Genomic DNA, 17,814 nt, shown 5'->3' on the forward strand with positions numbered 1-17,814 from the left:
GAATACCGTAATGCTCCTAAGTAACACGCACCCGGAAGCTGCTGCTCTGCAGCATTTCAGCACAGGCGACTCACGTCACAGGGCAGAGCGAGGCGCACAGCCCTCATCAATGGATGAAACTGGGGCTCACAATGGGTACCCGACAGGGGTAACTGTCATCTCTGTAAAGGCTCGATTAATGATGAAAGGTGTGAACAGGTTTAGGAGTAAGAGAAATATGTGTTCCTAATTATTAAAGAAGCCTCATTCTGATCCAGAACCGTCCCGCACAAAATGCAGGACTTAACCCCCCACCCCCACCCCAATCAATTGAAGGTATATTAAAAATAATATCCTGTTTCACAGCGGATTATTTATAATAGGACAACAAGCATTGGAGGTTTCAATCACACTTCTCACTTGAAAGCAGGAAAGTGTGGAAGAAATCAGTCATCACATTAGATTTCAACATTTCAAGAGTAAACAACCACTTGTGGACAGTATATAAAAATACAAACATTTGGTAAACAGGTTGGACTAATTTAATGACCCAAACTTTTACCAAAAGGAGCCAGTTGCTGATGACTAAGTGTTATGCTGTATTTAGTGTTAAGTTCAACTTGAATTCAACATTTTTAGCAGATTTTGGAAAATCAACATTAAGGCAACATATATATAGAAAGTTTTATTATATTTCTAATTATTTTCCCCCCAAAACTCAAGAAGCACAACAAAATTCTTCAAATTAAAAGTCACTTTCCACAAATAATTAATTATTATTAGCTAATACCACCACCAGGGTTGGTAAATAACAGAAGTTACAGGATGTGGTTATTAATGTTTGTCATTTTCAGAAGTAGCTGGAGCTGAAGGATTAATATCAGCAGCATGAGTCCAATAGTGAGCCAGTGATGATTAATATTTTGTTTAATATCCAGCAAATTATTGACAAATCATCCGTAACAGACAGATTCACTACTGTGACGAAACCCCTGACCTTTGGCAATCTAATGAATAAATGTGTATTTATAATAACTGAATCAAAAGATTGTGCAGACGTATAAGGTGGAAGGATTTCATTTCTCATCATTCTTATTGCTTTCTTTGTACTTTCTTTGTACCATTGCTTACTTTGGCAAATAAAATGTTCAGAATTGGATAGTTAGTGATGCAAATACTCATGAATAAATATTTTACCAATAAATTAAAAAAACAAAAACATGAGAAAATGAATGAAAATTCTTTCCTTGTTTGTATAAAGTTGAACTTTTGTCAGCGACACATTCAACACCCTGACCCAACACCAACATGTACTTGTGTGTTCTGATACACTCATTTGATTCGTGATCCCTTTCATGCCTCCAGATGCTGGAACACACTCCACCTGAAGCTTCAATGTCCTGCTGTTCAGCCCCCTTTAGTGGTGATATTCAGCAATGACAGGGTGTCAAAATCCCAGCTGTGTGTTTTTTAAATGAACCTCTAAATGTGATGCCACAATAAGAGTCAACCAAACTGGGACAAGAGCAACTAAAGACTGGAGGGCAGGAGAACGGGTCTGGATTCTAAGGACACAGACAAGAAGCACAGAAATCAGAAACATGCCAACGGTGGTCATTTGAGTTTATTCAGATTAACTGTCCAATCACAAAGATTTATTTGTACATTCATTACAGTTATGAACGGTAGAAAAGCTTCTGCACATGCACATCCTTACGTGTGAGTGTACAATATGTTATATTGGATTAGTTCTCTATTTACAACTTAATAAAACCACTTCATGTGATGTAAATGTTACATGCATTACTCATGTATAATGAAAAGAAAAAGCAAAACATACAGTGCATTTTCACAATGCATCAATGTGGATTTCGTTCAACATTGCCCACCGACGTCTAACATTTAAAACACTGCTCATAAAGACACTTTCTTTACTCAAAACTTCAGAGAGTCAATCCAACAAACATTTCAAGTAAGACCAACTATTGCAGTTCACCCTCCCTGGTCAAAATGCCTTTCAGTGATCCAGAGAATTCCAACTACCTGTGCTATTTTAGAACCCACTGAATTATTAAAAAGGACTTCTACATTAAGGCTTTTCAGCATTTAATGTTACTTTGCTGCCTTGTCTGTGTGCGCTTCATAATTCATGGTGACATGGGAGTAACCAACTAAGATGAGATGACAAAACAGCAGCCGATAAATTAAAAACTACACAAACACACGGTGAGTATAGGTTCTGGATCTCATGGACCTTTTTCACCTGAGATTGAATTTCTTTGAAAAAGAGCAGATGATGAGCCGCACAGCGTGGCTCTGATAAAAGCCTCAAGCACTGATTAATGCTGAACACAACACTACAGGAGCACAAAGTCGTGATTTAGGGACCGGGGCCAATTCAAGACTGGAACTTTACAAGTTTACAGTATCTTTTAATACCTTACTTTGCTGAACATAATTTAAACCTGTCTGTCTGACCAACTGATTTTTATGTAAAGATCTTTCAAGGTCTTTTTTTTTTTTACATTATTTTTGGGTCCATTTCTGCCTCAAATTGACGGGACAGCTGAAGCTGGGTGAGACAGTGGTGAAGAGGACATGAGACAATACGGCCAAAATTTTTCATAGTAGTTGAAAAAATCAGGGTGAAGGCAGATCCTCAGAATCACTGCAAAATACTGCTCATAATGGTTGTAGTTTGGCCATGTGTAACCGTAGCTACCAGTAGCTATGTTACAGGACAAGATAGAAGACGGTCAGGTGACAGCTGCCACAGCAGGAGGATTTTAATGTTGTGCATGGAAAACTGAGGAAGGGGACAAACAAACCAAGACGGTTTTCAGGGGTTTTAGTTAGTTGTTGCTGTGTTCAAATAAAGCAATTTTAGCGCCTATTTCGAAAGGACAGTTTATCCGGCAATTCAGCTCGTCTGTTTTGGTCAAAGAATTGAAGGGAGAAGCTGACGTATCATCTCCCAGCTGTAAGGTCTACCAGGCAAAAATGGTGCAGCCACACGGCACAGCTAAGGGTCAGCTGTTAGCCTGACTTCAGTAGATCACTCTTCATTACAAATAAAAGCGTTAAATGCTTTAAACTCATGGTTTGGGCACATATTACAAAATGCTCTATTAATAGGAAAGCAGTTTGTGATAACATCGAAGACACACAGTATTTCTATCAGTTACTGGAAAGACATGAGTTTTAATATCCAGCCCTATAAACAACAACATGACTCTTCCACCAAAGGAAACCAGCAGATCCTTTTAGATGTTCCAATGCAGAAATTCAAAATGTTCAGAGTAAGGCAAATATATAAATATAATATATAATGTTTCATATACTTTAGTCATTTGTCCAGAAAAACCATGGCTGTCAAAAAGGCGACATTGTAATTGCAACACAAACAGTGACACACAGAGCAGCAGTGTTCTGATTGATCGTGTTGATGACAAACTTTAACACAAGCACTGAATGTGAAGGAATGAAGGGACGGTGACTTTCATTATTTATTCTCCCAAGTTCAGCTTTGATGTCAGACCAGGCTAACAAAGCTGGGGACAGACGCTACATCTGCTTTAAGTTAAAAGGCCATTCGAGTTCATACTGCATATACCTCCGACATGATGACAGCTAAACGACTAGTACAGAGAATGATGCTCACTGTTAGTGAGCTGGTACACTGCACGCGGAACACCCCCAACCACAAGTGCAAATAAAAAGCAGAAGCAGAACAAGAGTCAAAGTCACAACTCGACTGAATAAATTAGTAACAATTGCTCCCACTTTTTTCAGAGTGGAAATAACACAGCATGTTCAATTGATATAAAACCAGTTCAAATGGTACCATTTAAAAAAAAAAAGTACAGTCCCACATCTAGAAAGCGCGTGGCTTTTTTTCTGACCTCCATGAAATAAGCAGCGCATTTCTCATTTATTTTCTGTGCAAAAAAAAAAAAAAGGAGTATGAACTTTTCCACATCAGAAAAACAGAAAGAAAAAATCTACATCTTCAAAACCAGATGATGGCATCTGGTTATCTGTTTATTCTGAGGATTTTTCTCTGAAGGGAAACTGTTCACTTCGCTGATGATGTGGAGAAATCCTAAAACTCTGCTCAGCAGGATATATTTTAATTCAGACCTTTCAACCGTTGGTTTAAATTTCTGCCCATGAGATTATTATCTGACGGTTGAACATTTATCCTCCATCATTATCTCGTAACAGAACTTGTGTCTCCATATAAATCCTGTCAACACTTCAAGCCTCATTGATTGTTTGCAAAATCACTACAGAAAGTCAAAAGGAAAATACTTTTTTCGCAACTTTGAGTTTAATTCAAACTTTTAAAATATTTCAAGGATTTTTAATAGTCTGACGGGTGAGCATCCGATGAGGCTGACATGTGCGCCACACAAAGAGAACAAAACATCACAACATGTGACACCAGACATGTTTCAACATACCTGTTTTGCATTGCTGTGTTTTAGACTTGATAAGAAAATGGCTATTAATGTGATCTCTGGGATCGATTATAGTGTTCTGTCACAGACTGGTTCATCAACCCTGATTTTATGTGAGAATGCAAACTGTTAGGTCGCTGTGTGACCGCTGCACAAAGTCCCTGGGATTGAAACCTTTCATCAGTGGATCGCTCGTGTCACACTGTCATACTTTAATACAACAACGTATAACCACATCTGATTGGTTGATTTCAGTTCTTTCTACACCCACCTATCCTACTGCAGCAGTTTGCCTGTCAGTCTCTGCGGCTAACCGTAGATACGTGTACATATGTGTGTGTGTCCATCAACACCAGGGCTCACGCTGGGCTCTGCCTCGAGCCAGACTGTCAGCCCTCTGCCAGGCGCTGTTCATCAGGGACAGGGCCTCGCCACATCGCTTCTGCAGCGACGCATCCAGCACGTCTCTGTGGGGAAGGTCCACCTGGGAGTAGAGACCACAGACAGCCAACAGAGTTAAGATCCTGAACGATGCTATTTTAGGACAATCGCTGGAGTATTATCTTACACTTGATCATCTTCCCACCTGGAAAATGACCTTCCATGCATTATCCAATGCCTCCAGCAGTCGATTTCTCTCTGCACAGCAGCTGAAGTACAAAACCCACGGAGGAAGGAACTCGGCTTTATCAGCTACGAACTCCTACAGAGGGACAAAGTGGTGAAGGTCTTAGAGGAGTAGAGAACGATTCCAGCATACGGTGTGTGTATGGAGAATAAATATATGACACAATCTGAGGCTTTTTTGTATCCTTTGCTCAGTTTTGATGCTCAGTAACATTTCAACAGCTCCATTAGAGTATAAACACGTCATCTGTTCTTTTTCTCACAGTCCACAGTACTTTTCTGATTTTGCTTTTGTTCTGTCGCTAGAACTGACAAGAACATCTGACATGTCAACAAGACAGTAGATGAACAACACGTGGATGTTGGAGCTACTTCAAGTCAAAGCAGCTTAAGGCTGATCGATTCATCACAAAAACACTTATAGCTACAGAGCGCCTGTGATCCGGTTTAGAAAAGCCCACAGAAAACTGTCATAGTCATTGTTTACGTCTTTAGTGACATAAAAACTGATTCTCTTTGGTTCTCTGTTTGAGAAAGATGGTTCCAGCAAGAAACATGCAGAACAAAAGGTGCAACATTCACGGTTAGTTATGGATTAGGGAAACTAATAGTTGAAATCTAATTTAATATATACTGGAGGAACAGAGAGGGAGGGGTGAGACAGACTCTCACTCACGATGACACAGTACTCCTTGTTGGCCTCCACGCTCACAGCAGTGACATCACAGACTTCAACGCTGCCCAGCGAGCGGAAGAAGCTGGTCTGACAGTCCTGGTGACAAGTTAGCAGCTTATTGTCTGTTACCACCAGGCAACATGGGATACATGGAGTAGGGGCCACACCCTGAGGGATGACCTGCAGGTGAGACAGTTACTGTTATATAACTTTAAATATCTTAGATTGGATTAAACTACCGGTATTCACTCTATAAGGCAAACACACGGCGTACACACTCCACCTCCTCACCCCTTTGGAGACGGACTGACAGAGCAGCTGCATCCAGTCGGCCATGTCCTGCTCATTGTTGGCGCTGAGCTCTAGAGGAGCTCGCTCCGTCAGGATGACCTGGAAGGCGTGAGGATGCTCTGTGCTGTTGGAGCGACGGCAGCCTCCACAGTGCTCTCCTCTGACAGGAAGGCAGACAGTTGAAACAAAAAAATTAGGTGCAAATGATATAAATAGAGACTATATTGGATTTAGCTAATTCGGTTTCGGGGCCCTGATGTTTTTACATGTTGGCTCACTGTCATGGCTTTCTGGGACTCAGGTAAACATGTCTGCTGGGAAGTCGATTTCAGCTGGTGAGAACTCACCCCATAGTGACTGACAGCAGAGGGGTCATGTCAGTCTTTTCTGCGTACAGGTAGAGAATCCCACTGCTGCAAGAAACAAGGACAAATATGTGTCGAGGACGAAACGTGCAAACTTAACAGAACACACCCAGGTTTACCTTTTACCTCTTTAAAACATGTACCCTGACTCCCACCTGGCTTGAAACCCCCGCTCTCAGAGTCCAACCTTCCTTTTAGCCATTTTTGAGGAAGGGAGCGGCTACATTCAACCTCCGTCTGACTGCTGATAAACAATGAAACCAAAGGCCGCTTGTTGCACTACGTGACTTCCACAACTGTTGCATTGTGGGAATGTAGTTTTGGTGCGTTCACAATACCAGCGGGTGGATCTGGCCTGCAGGCCGGTTCTAATAGTAATTAAAAATCATCCTGGGGGCCATAAATAATTCGCAACGGGCCAGATCTGGCCCCCGGGCCGTGACTTTGACATATGTGGTTTAAAGGAAGGTAGTGAAATCAATCTGCACGTACCTCAGGACGAGGTAGCAGCTTTTCCACAGCTCTTTGCCCAGGTAGGTGGTTCCAGCCCGGTACTGCAGAGGCCCCTCCTTGCTGCTGAATGCTCCTGCAGGGCTTGGTGACCCCCCCTGGGTCACATCAAGAGGATCCTCCCAGTGGACCAGAGAGTACAGCTGGATGGAAACTTCGGATGCCTGGAAAGACAGGCAAGCAGTTGTTTAGCACTGCATTGACTGTCAACCAGAGTGGAGTCTGTATTATTTCTGAATTGTGGTCTTTTCTACGTTCCAGGTAGGAAATTCTTGTCTAGATAAAAACTGACCCAAGTTTACTGGTTGGTCATCAAGAAGCGCTTCCAGATTGGATCAGGTTCAGCTTTGATTCCGTTGAAATCGTGAGAAATTTTAATTCTAACTCTATTTATCCTCAATGAATTTCACTCTCACTCGTTCAGTAGTGGACTGCAGCTTCCCACAGCAAGCAGGGCTCAAAAGTGTTTATTTTGGGGTCATGAACAACGCTGGGTTGACACATAGCAACACCTGAGGCTAAACTACAAGCATAGCTAAGCTGGCTACCGTCGCTCATCCTGACTAAAGAAAGACAGACGCTACAGGACGTTTACTTTTGTTTCTGCAGCGACAAAATCAATTCCAGTCAGTGTTACTGAGTTTGGACTGTGTCCTTTTTACAAGCTGAAGGTCAAACGTTTTAAAGAAATACTAAGCTGAATGGCGGTGAATGCTGGACTCTGAATAATTACGGATTGCACAATGTTCACAGGCTCGAATAACAGGAACTGGTTAAATAAAGCTGTCTAAAGTCATGGATGAGGAGTACTTACTGTGTGGTTAGCTGTATAATGACTAAATGACTAGTTGACTAGTTAGTTATCCAACAGACCTGTAATGGAGAGCTGGTGTTGTATACGTGGTGTTTACCTCACAGTGAGACTCCTGGGACACAAACTTGGTGAGAGCCAGTCTCTCCATTGTGGCGTCAGTGAGAACAGAAGGGTACGGAGGTTCACCACAACCTCTAACTGTGGCTGACTTGATGACAGACAAGAACCACCTGGTTCAAGAAAGAGGACCAAAAAAAAAAAATTCATACATTTGTTGCGTATTATTCAAAGTGAACAAAGAAACTCGTGTTACACTCACAACGTCAGAGAGGCGTCCGCTGTGTCCAACAGGAACTTCCTTCTCCTGTTGGTGCAAACCAAAGTCACCGTCTGTTGGTCGAGGCCCACCTAAAGGGAGACGGCATGATCAATACGTCTGAAACAGAACTCTCATACTGCTGCTACATACTACACGGATCACACTGTTTTGTGTGGCCCTTGAGAAATCCTTTAGACGCCACAACAGCATCTGTGGAAACACATGCATGTAAAATAACAGCAGCCAACGCTCACTGAAATATAGTCCAACTCGTTGTAGGAGACGGCGTCTTCTACGGTGTAAGGCTTCTCTGCCGCACCTGAGGAGGAAAGGAAGACTCAGCTCGTGATGATCTGCTGGTTGTGGCTCTTCAGGCTCTTCAGGCAGAAGAGCATGTGTCCCTTACCCTTCCTCAGCAGATAGATGTAACAGTCAGTCAGCAGCAGGTAGAGGGGCTGCAGGTCTCCCTCCATGTGGCCGGTGCTCATTCTTAACATCTGAGGACAAAACACATTCTGTCAAATGTTTGCAAGCTCTAAAGACGTCGGTCTCAAACTGTAAAGACGTGTTCTTGCAACGGGATAACAGACAGTAGCACAAATAAACACACACTGTTTACTTTATACTTTATATAATCGTTTGGGGGCCAAAGTGTTTGGTGCAAAATATACAAGAACAAGAAAGGTTCTTTTGAAGCTGTAGAAGCAGTCAGATAAATTACTAAAGTCTGAACAACAGTAGATAGAGAATGATTAGCAAACTGCTCCTTGCAACACTCCAATAAGCAACAGTCTGAAAACCACTTCTTTCCTGTTACAGGAAAGAAAAAAAATACAGAAAAGGTTTTCAGACGTGTGGCTGTGTGTCACATTAACAATGGAGCCATCAAACAACCAGCGTGCACATCGACTGTTAACACGTCCGTCTTTGATCACCTTGAGGAGCTGCTCCTCGTTCTCTCTGAAAACATGAATCATCAGGAGCAGCAGGTGGTTGTTGTCCACCCTGAAACATGAATAATGAAGATCATTAAACACAGTTTAAACATCTTTAAAGCAACAAACAGCTCCATTTACAGACACTTACTTAAACTCTGCGGGATGAGAACTTTCAGGAGGATGAACGTTCTCTTCTTTCAGTTCTACTGCTTCTTCAGCAAACACGTTCTTGTCTGTTTCCTGTCCTGCTTCTGCGTCTTCCTCCATGATCTTCATGTCTGACTTGAGTCCTGCTGCCGTTTCTGCTTCTCCTTCACCTTCAGGGCCACCTGACAGAGTCTGTGACTGGCCATGCTCTGTAAAGTCATGGTGGCCACCACCTGAGGGAGCAGAGTCTGGACTGAAGGAGGCAAAGCAGCATAAGTCTTTAGTGGTGGGGGAGGTCTGCAGGGCGTTGGGACTTGCAGCCTGAGGCGAGACAGACGTGTCTCCTGGGACTCGATCGGGTGGCTCGCCCCCTGAATCCTCTCGAAAGGGCTGCTGGGTAGGTGCCTCAGAGCTCTGCATACAGCCTCCATCGTTTTCCTCTCCAGCTTCCAGCTGATCCCAGGCTTCTGGCTTTTCCAGAGCGCCGTTGAGCCGGTCCATGACATCACGGAGGGGTTGGCCCACCGTGTCCATGGAGGTGTCCGCCATCTCCGGGAGCCGCAGGAGGCTTTCCACGCCATCTTCACCGCTGCCGTTTAAAACTGATGCCACTCTGCTTCTCCTCACCTGTGTCTCAGCACCCAGCTCCATCACAGAGTCATTTAAAGAATCCACTTCCTCCGTGACCAGCAGGTTGACGTCCATCTCGTTGTGGTCGGAGGAGACAGAGTTGTGGATGCTGCTGCTGGAGTCAGTGGAGCCTTTTCCACGCCGCTTCCTGGCAGCTTTCTTTCGTCTGGCCATCCTGGAGGAGCAGAGGAGTTAGCGGCGGTCAGTCAGTGGATAACCACGGATCACGATGTTCTAGTTAAATATACGCCCAGTTCTAACCTTCCATTTCTGTCCAACATTTTTGAGAAAGCAGTTGCAAGTCAGCTGTCTTAGCTTTTTCTACAATTCCTTACTGTCAGGTTGCCACAACAACTCTATGAAAAACATTCAACTGATCCAGAACGCAGCAGCTCACATTCCAACAGGAATGAGATCAAGAGGTCACACCTCCCCTGTGGAAACAGCCCCAATAGACTTTAAAACACTTCTCACTTTTAAAGCCCTCGACAGCCAGGCTCCACCTGTTCTCCACCCGTCTGTTTCGGTCTGCAGGTTCTTCTCTCCATGGAGCTGCAGAACCACTGCTGCACATCATCGGCTAACTGTTATCACTACCATTAGCATTTTCTACTTTGAGTATTTCCTGTATATCAGCTCTATAATCACTGACTTCATCAGCAGCTGCCCCACATATTACGAACTACTGAGCAGATTAATAACCGCATTATGTTCTGTTGTCTCTGTCTTCTCCTTCCCTCTCTGTGTTGATGTCTCTCTGTCATTCTCTCTCTCTGTTTTTGTCTCTCTTCCTGTCTGCCTCTCCTTCACTGTTAGCGTCTCTCTCTTTCTTTCTCCACTCAACCGATCAAGGCAGATGACGGCCCGCTATGAGTCTTGGGTTCTGCTCATGGTTTCTGCCTGTCAAAAGGAAGCTTTTATTGCCTCTGTCGCCAAAGCGCTTCATCATGTGGGACACTTTGGGTCCTAAGAGCAGCTTTTACCTGGAAAGCTGAGATAACTGTCTGTTATGATCTGGAACTAGACTAATAAAACTGAACTGAATTGCATCACATCTGGTCAACAGATGTGAGTGAAAATGCAACCGCCGCTAAAGCTACTGCACCTGATGACCTCCAGTTCATTGCTGGCACTCTCTGGGTCGCCTCCAGTGGGCGTGGCGTTGTGAAACGTGGCCACGTGAACCGGCGTGACGTCTGCTGAGGTGTTGGTGGTGTCCGAGTCGTCGTTGAAGGGGTTGTGTCTGAGCGTGGGGCTGTGTGGTGGAACAGGAGCTGCAACCTTCACTTTGACGGGACCAGCAGAAAGCACCACTGTATCGCTGATGACCGTCTGAGGATCGGAGCCGCTGGAGCGAGGGCAGCTGGCCTGGTCGGTCAGGTCACCTTCTGACATGAAGACCAAACAGTGAGTGTTCATATAGAGAGTAAAAGTCTGTCACTTAGTTTAATGTAAGAAATACACTGAATTTTTGGAAGAGTCGTTGGGTGAATTCAGTTGTAAACACAAGAATCCGATTAACCAACTATTTCAAATATTAAACCTTCCTTGTGTTTAAATCACTCATGAAAAATGACCAACGAGACAACTTCACAAAAACTGCGTGTATTTCTTCATCAGTGTTACACAAATAAATGCAAAGGGTTGCAATGCTGTTTGCAGGCAGGCTCAAAGAGACACGAACACACTGTGGATCCACAGGTAGCAGCCGTCTGCAGTGGCACAGGCCTCAAGGGTCAAAGGTTACATCTGCTGCAGAAAATCACACTGCAACACTTAAACAGTGTCTTGTACTATTTTCTACACATTGTAAGTCTTTGAGATAAGATTGGCTGGATTATGAGATCTTTAGCTGATTAAAATTTAGGTCGTAAAATAACTGCAAACACATGTTGCAGTAATACAACTCTGTGTACTCTTACAGTGAAGCTGAGCTGAACCCAGACCTGTGCCACACACCACACAGGAGCAGGCATCACGAAGGACAGCAGACCAAACAAACAGGACAACATGTACTGTAATGGAGACAGACTGGACAGGTAGCACATCAGTAACATCACACATTAATCTTGCAGTGGTGGTTAAGATTAGGATTATTGCCCAGAGGAGGAACACGTGCAGAACAGATGAGCAGTGACTGAACCCAACACCCCCCAGGAGGGCTTGGCCTCAACTTCCTGTGTTTGAACTGAAAAATCAGCAGCAAGAGAAAGCTTGATCAAAATGTGTGTGCACAAGGGTCAGGTGCTGGACGGGTACTGAACTGTGTGAGTAAAATAAAAACTCAAATTCTACCGCAATACTTGTATGAATGCAAATTCAGCCGAGGCTTCAACTAACCTGAAGAAAAACCTGGTCAAACGCAAAACACACCTCCGTGTTGAAGCTCATACTTTAGCTGAGAACTGACAACTTCATCAGTACCATTAAGCAATGAAGCGACTAGCTTCAGAGGCTTTTTAATAATCTCGGATGATGTTCCTTCACCTGAGTCCGGGTTAAAGGTGCCGGTTTATCAGTTAACACTGAATGGGACCCAGCCCTGGCGGCACAGCCTCAAAGCAAAAAGGTTGCTGGTTTGATTTGTGTGGATTTTGCATGTTCTCCCTGTGTGTGTGGGAGGGAGGGGGGTTCTCCAGCTTCCTACCACCTCAAATTGATCTCAACAGTTTGTTTGTATGTTTGAGTGTGTCTACGTGTGACCCTGTGATGCACTGGTGACGCATTCGAGGTGCACCCAAAGCCAGCTGACACAGGCTTTAGCGGACCTGTGGCCCTGTGGCGGATAAGTGTCTGAAGACGAGACGATTACTTTTGTCTCATCTTCAAGGAGATGGATGTGTTGCAGCTCTTCAGTGCACAGACACATTTTACTGGAGTCAAACATGCAATAAAAGAAAGCTTTCAGTAGGATAAACCTTTTTTCCACCCACACAAACATCAGCCATCATGTGCTACACAACTTAAGATCCAAACCTGAGCATACACTCACTGTAGTTATATATTAAGATATCTAATTACTAGCAAAGCACCCAGCATGCGTGAAACACAAAGTGTGGGATGACCATGCCTCATAAAAGGGAGGTAAGATAGAATGGAGAGAGGGAGGGATGGAAAAGCAATAAGGGGGAGTTGACCATTGTCCCACCTTCCCAGTCTGCACTAGGCAATGACTGCAGCACGGGGAAGATGTCACCAAAATCATAATCTAAAAAAAGGAGGGATAACATTCAAGATTAGAGATGGAGTGAAGAGACAGAAGACAGAGACAATGGCAAAGAAACAGAAAAATAACACATGATTTATAAAACACAACAGAAGAAATGGGAACAAAACAGACCAGCATGACCTCAAAAAGTGAAACTAAGTCAGTACTTTGTGGAGCTATGGAGTGAGTGCATGAGCGCTGCAATCACCCCAGTGAGGACAGCATTCTGTAACCATGAAACTCCCAACGCCAAGTGATCCATTTGATGTAATGCGCTTCGGTCTGCAGGAGTCACCGGAGTCTCAGGGATCAATACCGCGTGCATCAGCCTGCCATTAGCCTGACACCACTGCATGAATTTGTGCCAAAGCATATGAATGTGCACTTGCACTCGAATGGGGCTTGATCAAATCATAAAGCCAGAAATAAAAGCTGCCAAAGTAACGATAACAATAACAATAAAAGCACAATTAGATGCACTTCCTGTCACAGCAGCACAGAGACCTGAGAACAAAGTGCTGAGGGAAGCATTAGAATTCAAAGTGAAGCATCGCTGTGACAACCAGAGTGTAACCTGGGTTATCAGACCTGGTTAGTCTGTCTAAAACAAGATAATTACTGTTATAAAGGGTAGTGATGGATCAACAAAAAGAAGAGCCAGTACTGTATTACAGCCTGTATTATGGGTTATTGTGGTTTTCTTTAATGTAATGCCACTGAAAAAAATAAAGCCAATACGAACGTGATACTTTTTTGGAATTCCAAGGTTTTATGTCCACCTTAATTTGCTAGTGGGGTTACACAACACTTCTTTAATGGCAGCTAGCCTCTTCATAGTGAACATTTAGCTAAACATGAGCTTTAAAATCAGAGCATGCAAATGTAAATGTTATTTGGTCAAATGGTTTCTGACCTTTCTCTGACACCCGGATTGGGAAAACACAACAATCTGCTACCTCTCCTCTTTTAGTAAATAGTTTAAAAATATCTAGTGAGAAACTTCTCTCTTTTTTCTGGGTTCTTCATTAAACTTGGTTCTTCTCAAGTCTCAGCAAAGGAGATCAAAGCTGACTCAGAACGACAGAGTGACTAATCAGGTGTCATCCTCTGAGTTTGATTGTTTTTCACTTCGCATTGACAACTTAAGCTTAGCAGCATCACAGAGCTGAACCAGGACTTTAACTACAGGAGTCGTCACTGTGTTTAACCTCCAGATAAATATCAGCATCGGCTCAGACTCAAGATGAGAGGAACTGGATGTGGACATCCATACAGTTTACCTTCACTAGAGGGGGCTATGGCAGAGTCGTCCCACTCCAGGTTGGTGGAGGTGAGGGAGGTGAAGGAGTGCAGGGACAAGCTGTCAGAGCTGGGGAGCCTCTCTTCAAAATCCAGTAGGTTATGGGGTTTGTAGTATTCTGGCATGTAGGGGGCCACATCCAGATAAGGCACATCCTGAATGAGGAGGACCCAACATGACGTTTACACACAAATCGCTCACAATTACAAGACAGATTTTTCTCAGTACTGTGATCAAATATGTGCTGACCAGCTCCAGGTCAAAGCGAATGAACTCCAGGCCAGACACCAGCGTGAGGAAGAGGGCGAGGTGGTCGTGACTACAGACAAGAGCGTTTCTAAGACAGTAGAAAACTGAGCTGTGAGTCACAAACAAGATACTGGATACAAAAATAGCTGATGTCAGTGTGAACCTTTGTATAACAACATCACACCGTCTACTTGATACATGGTCCCAGATTCTACCTTCAGGATGAATAAAAGTATCCCTCTATCATCTTTCTGAGCAAACTCTTTCATTCATTTATGAAACGATCACATGACTTACTTGAAGTAATACTTTTGCAGTAATGCTTGGTTCTCCTGAAACAGGCGCAGATAGCTCTCTAAAGAGCTCTCACTTAATGCCAGGTACAACCAGGCACGACCTGCACAGAAAACACAGTTCTGTTTTAATCTTAAATAAACTGAAGTTTGAACTTCATTCCTCTTGCACCAGAAGCACAAGTGTGTTTGACTGTGTGACAGAGGTTGTCTTACTCCGACCAAGGTTGGTTGCTATGTGCTGAAGCTCGTCTATCTGACGTACAGCCTCTCTCCTGGTGAAATGAAGGACCAGAACCCAGTAGCCCGAGGAGATGTCCTGCAGCCTGCAAGGCCCAAAACATCCAGAGTAATGTACACTTTATGAGAGCTGCTACGAGCACAAAAAAAACACTGTTGTGACACTAAACATGAGCATTTTGTTTAAGACGAAATTGTAAGAACAGGATTTGTGACAAGAATTTACGCATGACAAATTAGAACAAATGAGATTACTGTTTGCACTGATCACCTTCCCAGTGGGCCACAGACTTAAGCCTCTTACCCATACAGCAGAGCGTGGTCCAGATGTTCACAGAGGCGCTGCAGGACCCGATCATGATTTCGGATCGCTGGAGTCTCGTCTTCACAGGCGGCAAAATAACTCTGCAACTTTAGACACAGGGTTTGTCCACTATTATGGAGTTTATAGCATTTCTCTTTAGCTGCATTGGAAGTCATGAGATCCATTGTTTGTCTTGGGGTGTGTGAATGGTTATGGGGGAATAACAAGCCAGCAAACCATGACAAACAGAAGTATAAACATTACTGGAAACCTCAGATTAATTTGAAATTCAACGGTGTGTGTCAAGTTCTTTGGTTATGAATCAGTTAAACAGTCTGATCTAGTCAGGCATCTATTCAAAGTGTACCATACAGTACCAACAACCCACAGTAGGCTTAATAAGGTCCCGGCTCTTCATGTCATGTTTGTCAAGGGTAAACACTGAATTCAGACCTAAAATTCCAAGGCATGTCATTTTCTTAAGCCTCTAAAGAGGAAAAGTGGACAATAGCGCTAAATTGTTGATTAAGTAACACACAATAATACTAAAATGATCGCAATATTTAGTTCAATAATCTGACCAGGGCACAGGTGGATCTATGCCTATGGGATATAACTGTGCCAGAGATTAAGTCTCACAAATGAAAGCAAAAGCGTTCGGAGAGGAGGAGGAAAGCATCATGTAGTCTGACAGGTTATTAAGACAATATTTATACTGAATTCGGCACAAGTGGACCAGAAATACAACATATTTTATAACTTGTGTGTGTGTGTGTGTGTGTGTGTGTGTGTGTGTGTGTGTGTGTGTGTGTGTGTGTGTGTGTGTGTGTGTGTGTGTGTGTGTGTGTGTGTGTGTGTGTGTGTGTGTGTGTGTGTGTGTGACAACACAACTGCGGTGGACGAACACGAGGTGTTTGTGTGTCACTGCTGTAGATCGCGGTGTAAACACCGGCCCGTAACCTCACAAGGTAACCAGGGGACATGATCTCACTGAGGCTCAGGCCCTCCGATGTTAGCGGGGTTAAAGTTTCCCTCTGGCAGATAAAAGCAGACCTAACGTTTAGCTGCTCGTCATTCACGCATGTGAAATATTTAATTGATGTCAAAATGCTGACCAGTCGGGCAGCGCTTACCTTCTTGACGGACAGAGAGATGTTTTCCAGGATGCGATCCTTTACCTTCAGCTGCTCCATCCCTGATCTGCTGGCTTACAGCGGCGTGTCAGCTGATCCCGAGAACACTTCTCCTGCTAAAGCTAACACCGCCCGCCTCAGGAAACCACCGCGATCATCTCACCAGAAAGGACCGAGAACGACACAGCTTTGGCTGACAGTTTTGAGCGTTAAATCTGACAGAACTGCTAGTTCAGAGTCATTAACTTAAGACCAAGAAACAGGCGAGATGAGTTAATCTCCTGCTGGTAAAGATCAGAAATGCTTGTTTAGCCTCGCGTTAGCTGCGCGTTAGCCGCTCGTTAGCCACTGGACTTTTTTTGCAACGCTCAACTCAGGCTGGCGGCGGTCGGGAAGTTCAGATGAGAATTCTACAGACACCAAAGTTGTATTAATGGTGGTCTTTATGACCCTGTTTACCGAATTTGACTTATTAAAAATAAAGTTTCACGTGTTTGCCAATATATACAAATATTTACAATCAGCCGATCCAGTCGGAGATGCCCTCCTAATTTACATGCCGCTGTGTTCGTGAACGCCTCTGTTGATCTTGAACGCAGCTTAGCTCTGAACTCTGGCGGACTGAAGCGGCCTCGTTCTGCGTGGAAGGCCCGGTTATTCAAAAATTTGATTTTTTTTTTTCTCTGACATCATGTGTTCACAAACTGCAAGCATCTAATAATATGTAATGTTTGACATTTTCGGATATTCACTCGCACATTCTGCAGCAAAAGGAAAGTGTGTTGGTAGGAAGAGAGGAACGCCAAGAGTATAGGACTGAGAGTAGGGATGTTGAATGTTGGAACTATGACAGGAAAAGGTAGAGAGTTGGTTGACATGATGCAGAGGAGGAAGGTAGACATACTGTGTGTCCAGGAGACCAGGTGGAAAGGTAGCAAGGGTAGAAGTTTAGGAGCAGGGTTCAAGTTGTTCTATCATGGTTGTAGATAGCAAGAGAAATGGAGTAGGAGTTATCTTGACGGAGTTTGTTAGGAATCTACTGGGGGTAAAAAGTGTCAGAGTGATGAGTCCGAAGGTAGAAATTGAAGGTGTGATGTTCAACATTGTTAGTGGGTATGCTCCACAGGTAGGATGTGAGCTGAAGGAGCAATTCTGGTTTGACTTGGATGAAGTGATGCAGAAATGATGCAATAGATGATTATAATAAATGCCTCTGGAAACGTCTGATGAGGTTTTGAATTGTTACATACAATAGCACCAGATCCTACTTTTGAATGATGCATGGAACCATGTTAAGTTAAAGATGAAACATGTGTAAAATATGTGTGTCA

The 17,814-nt window shown here is 43.6% G+C and overlaps 1 protein-coding gene across 5 annotated transcripts; it reads right to left on the reverse strand.

The window, feature by feature from the left end:
• Nucleotides 1–1,594: 1,594 nt before the first annotated feature.
• On the reverse strand, nt 1,595–17,788 carry plekhm2 (pleckstrin homology domain containing, family M (with RUN domain) member 2). Of its 5 annotated transcripts, XM_068330092.1 has the most exons (20): nt 16,484–17,788; nt 15,351–15,457; nt 15,023–15,132; nt 14,811–14,910; nt 14,514–14,601; nt 14,245–14,419; nt 12,905–12,964; nt 10,862–11,144; nt 9,128–9,931; nt 8,977–9,046; nt 8,448–8,538; nt 8,296–8,360; nt 8,042–8,130; nt 7,820–7,952; nt 6,891–7,072; nt 6,381–6,446; nt 6,034–6,193; nt 5,743–5,922; nt 5,026–5,142; nt 1,595–4,923 (listed from the first exon to the last, which is right to left on the reverse strand). In XM_068330092.1, exons 1-20 carry the CDS (start codon nt 16,541–16,543, stop codon nt 4,786–4,788), a joined length of 3,078 nt encoding a protein of 1,025 aa, XP_068186193.1. In that variant the 5' UTR covers nt 16,544–17,788; the 3' UTR covers nt 1,595–4,785. The 5 variants fall into 5 exon arrangements, with proteins under 5 accessions (XP_068186193.1, XP_068186209.1, XP_068186185.1 ...); XM_068330108.1 differs by lacking the exon at nt 12,905–12,964; XM_068330084.1 differs by lacking the exon at nt 16,484–17,788 and having other exon boundaries at nt 10,862–11,141; nt 15,351–16,065.
• Between the last annotated feature and the right edge of the window lie 26 nt (nt 17,789–17,814).

The sequence above is a fragment of the Antennarius striatus genome, chromosome 2, assembly GCF_040054535.1.
Source record: "Antennarius striatus isolate MH-2024 chromosome 2, ASM4005453v1, whole genome shotgun sequence".
NCBI classification, from domain to species: domain Eukaryota; kingdom Metazoa; phylum Chordata; class Actinopteri; order Lophiiformes; family Antennariidae; genus Antennarius; species Antennarius striatus.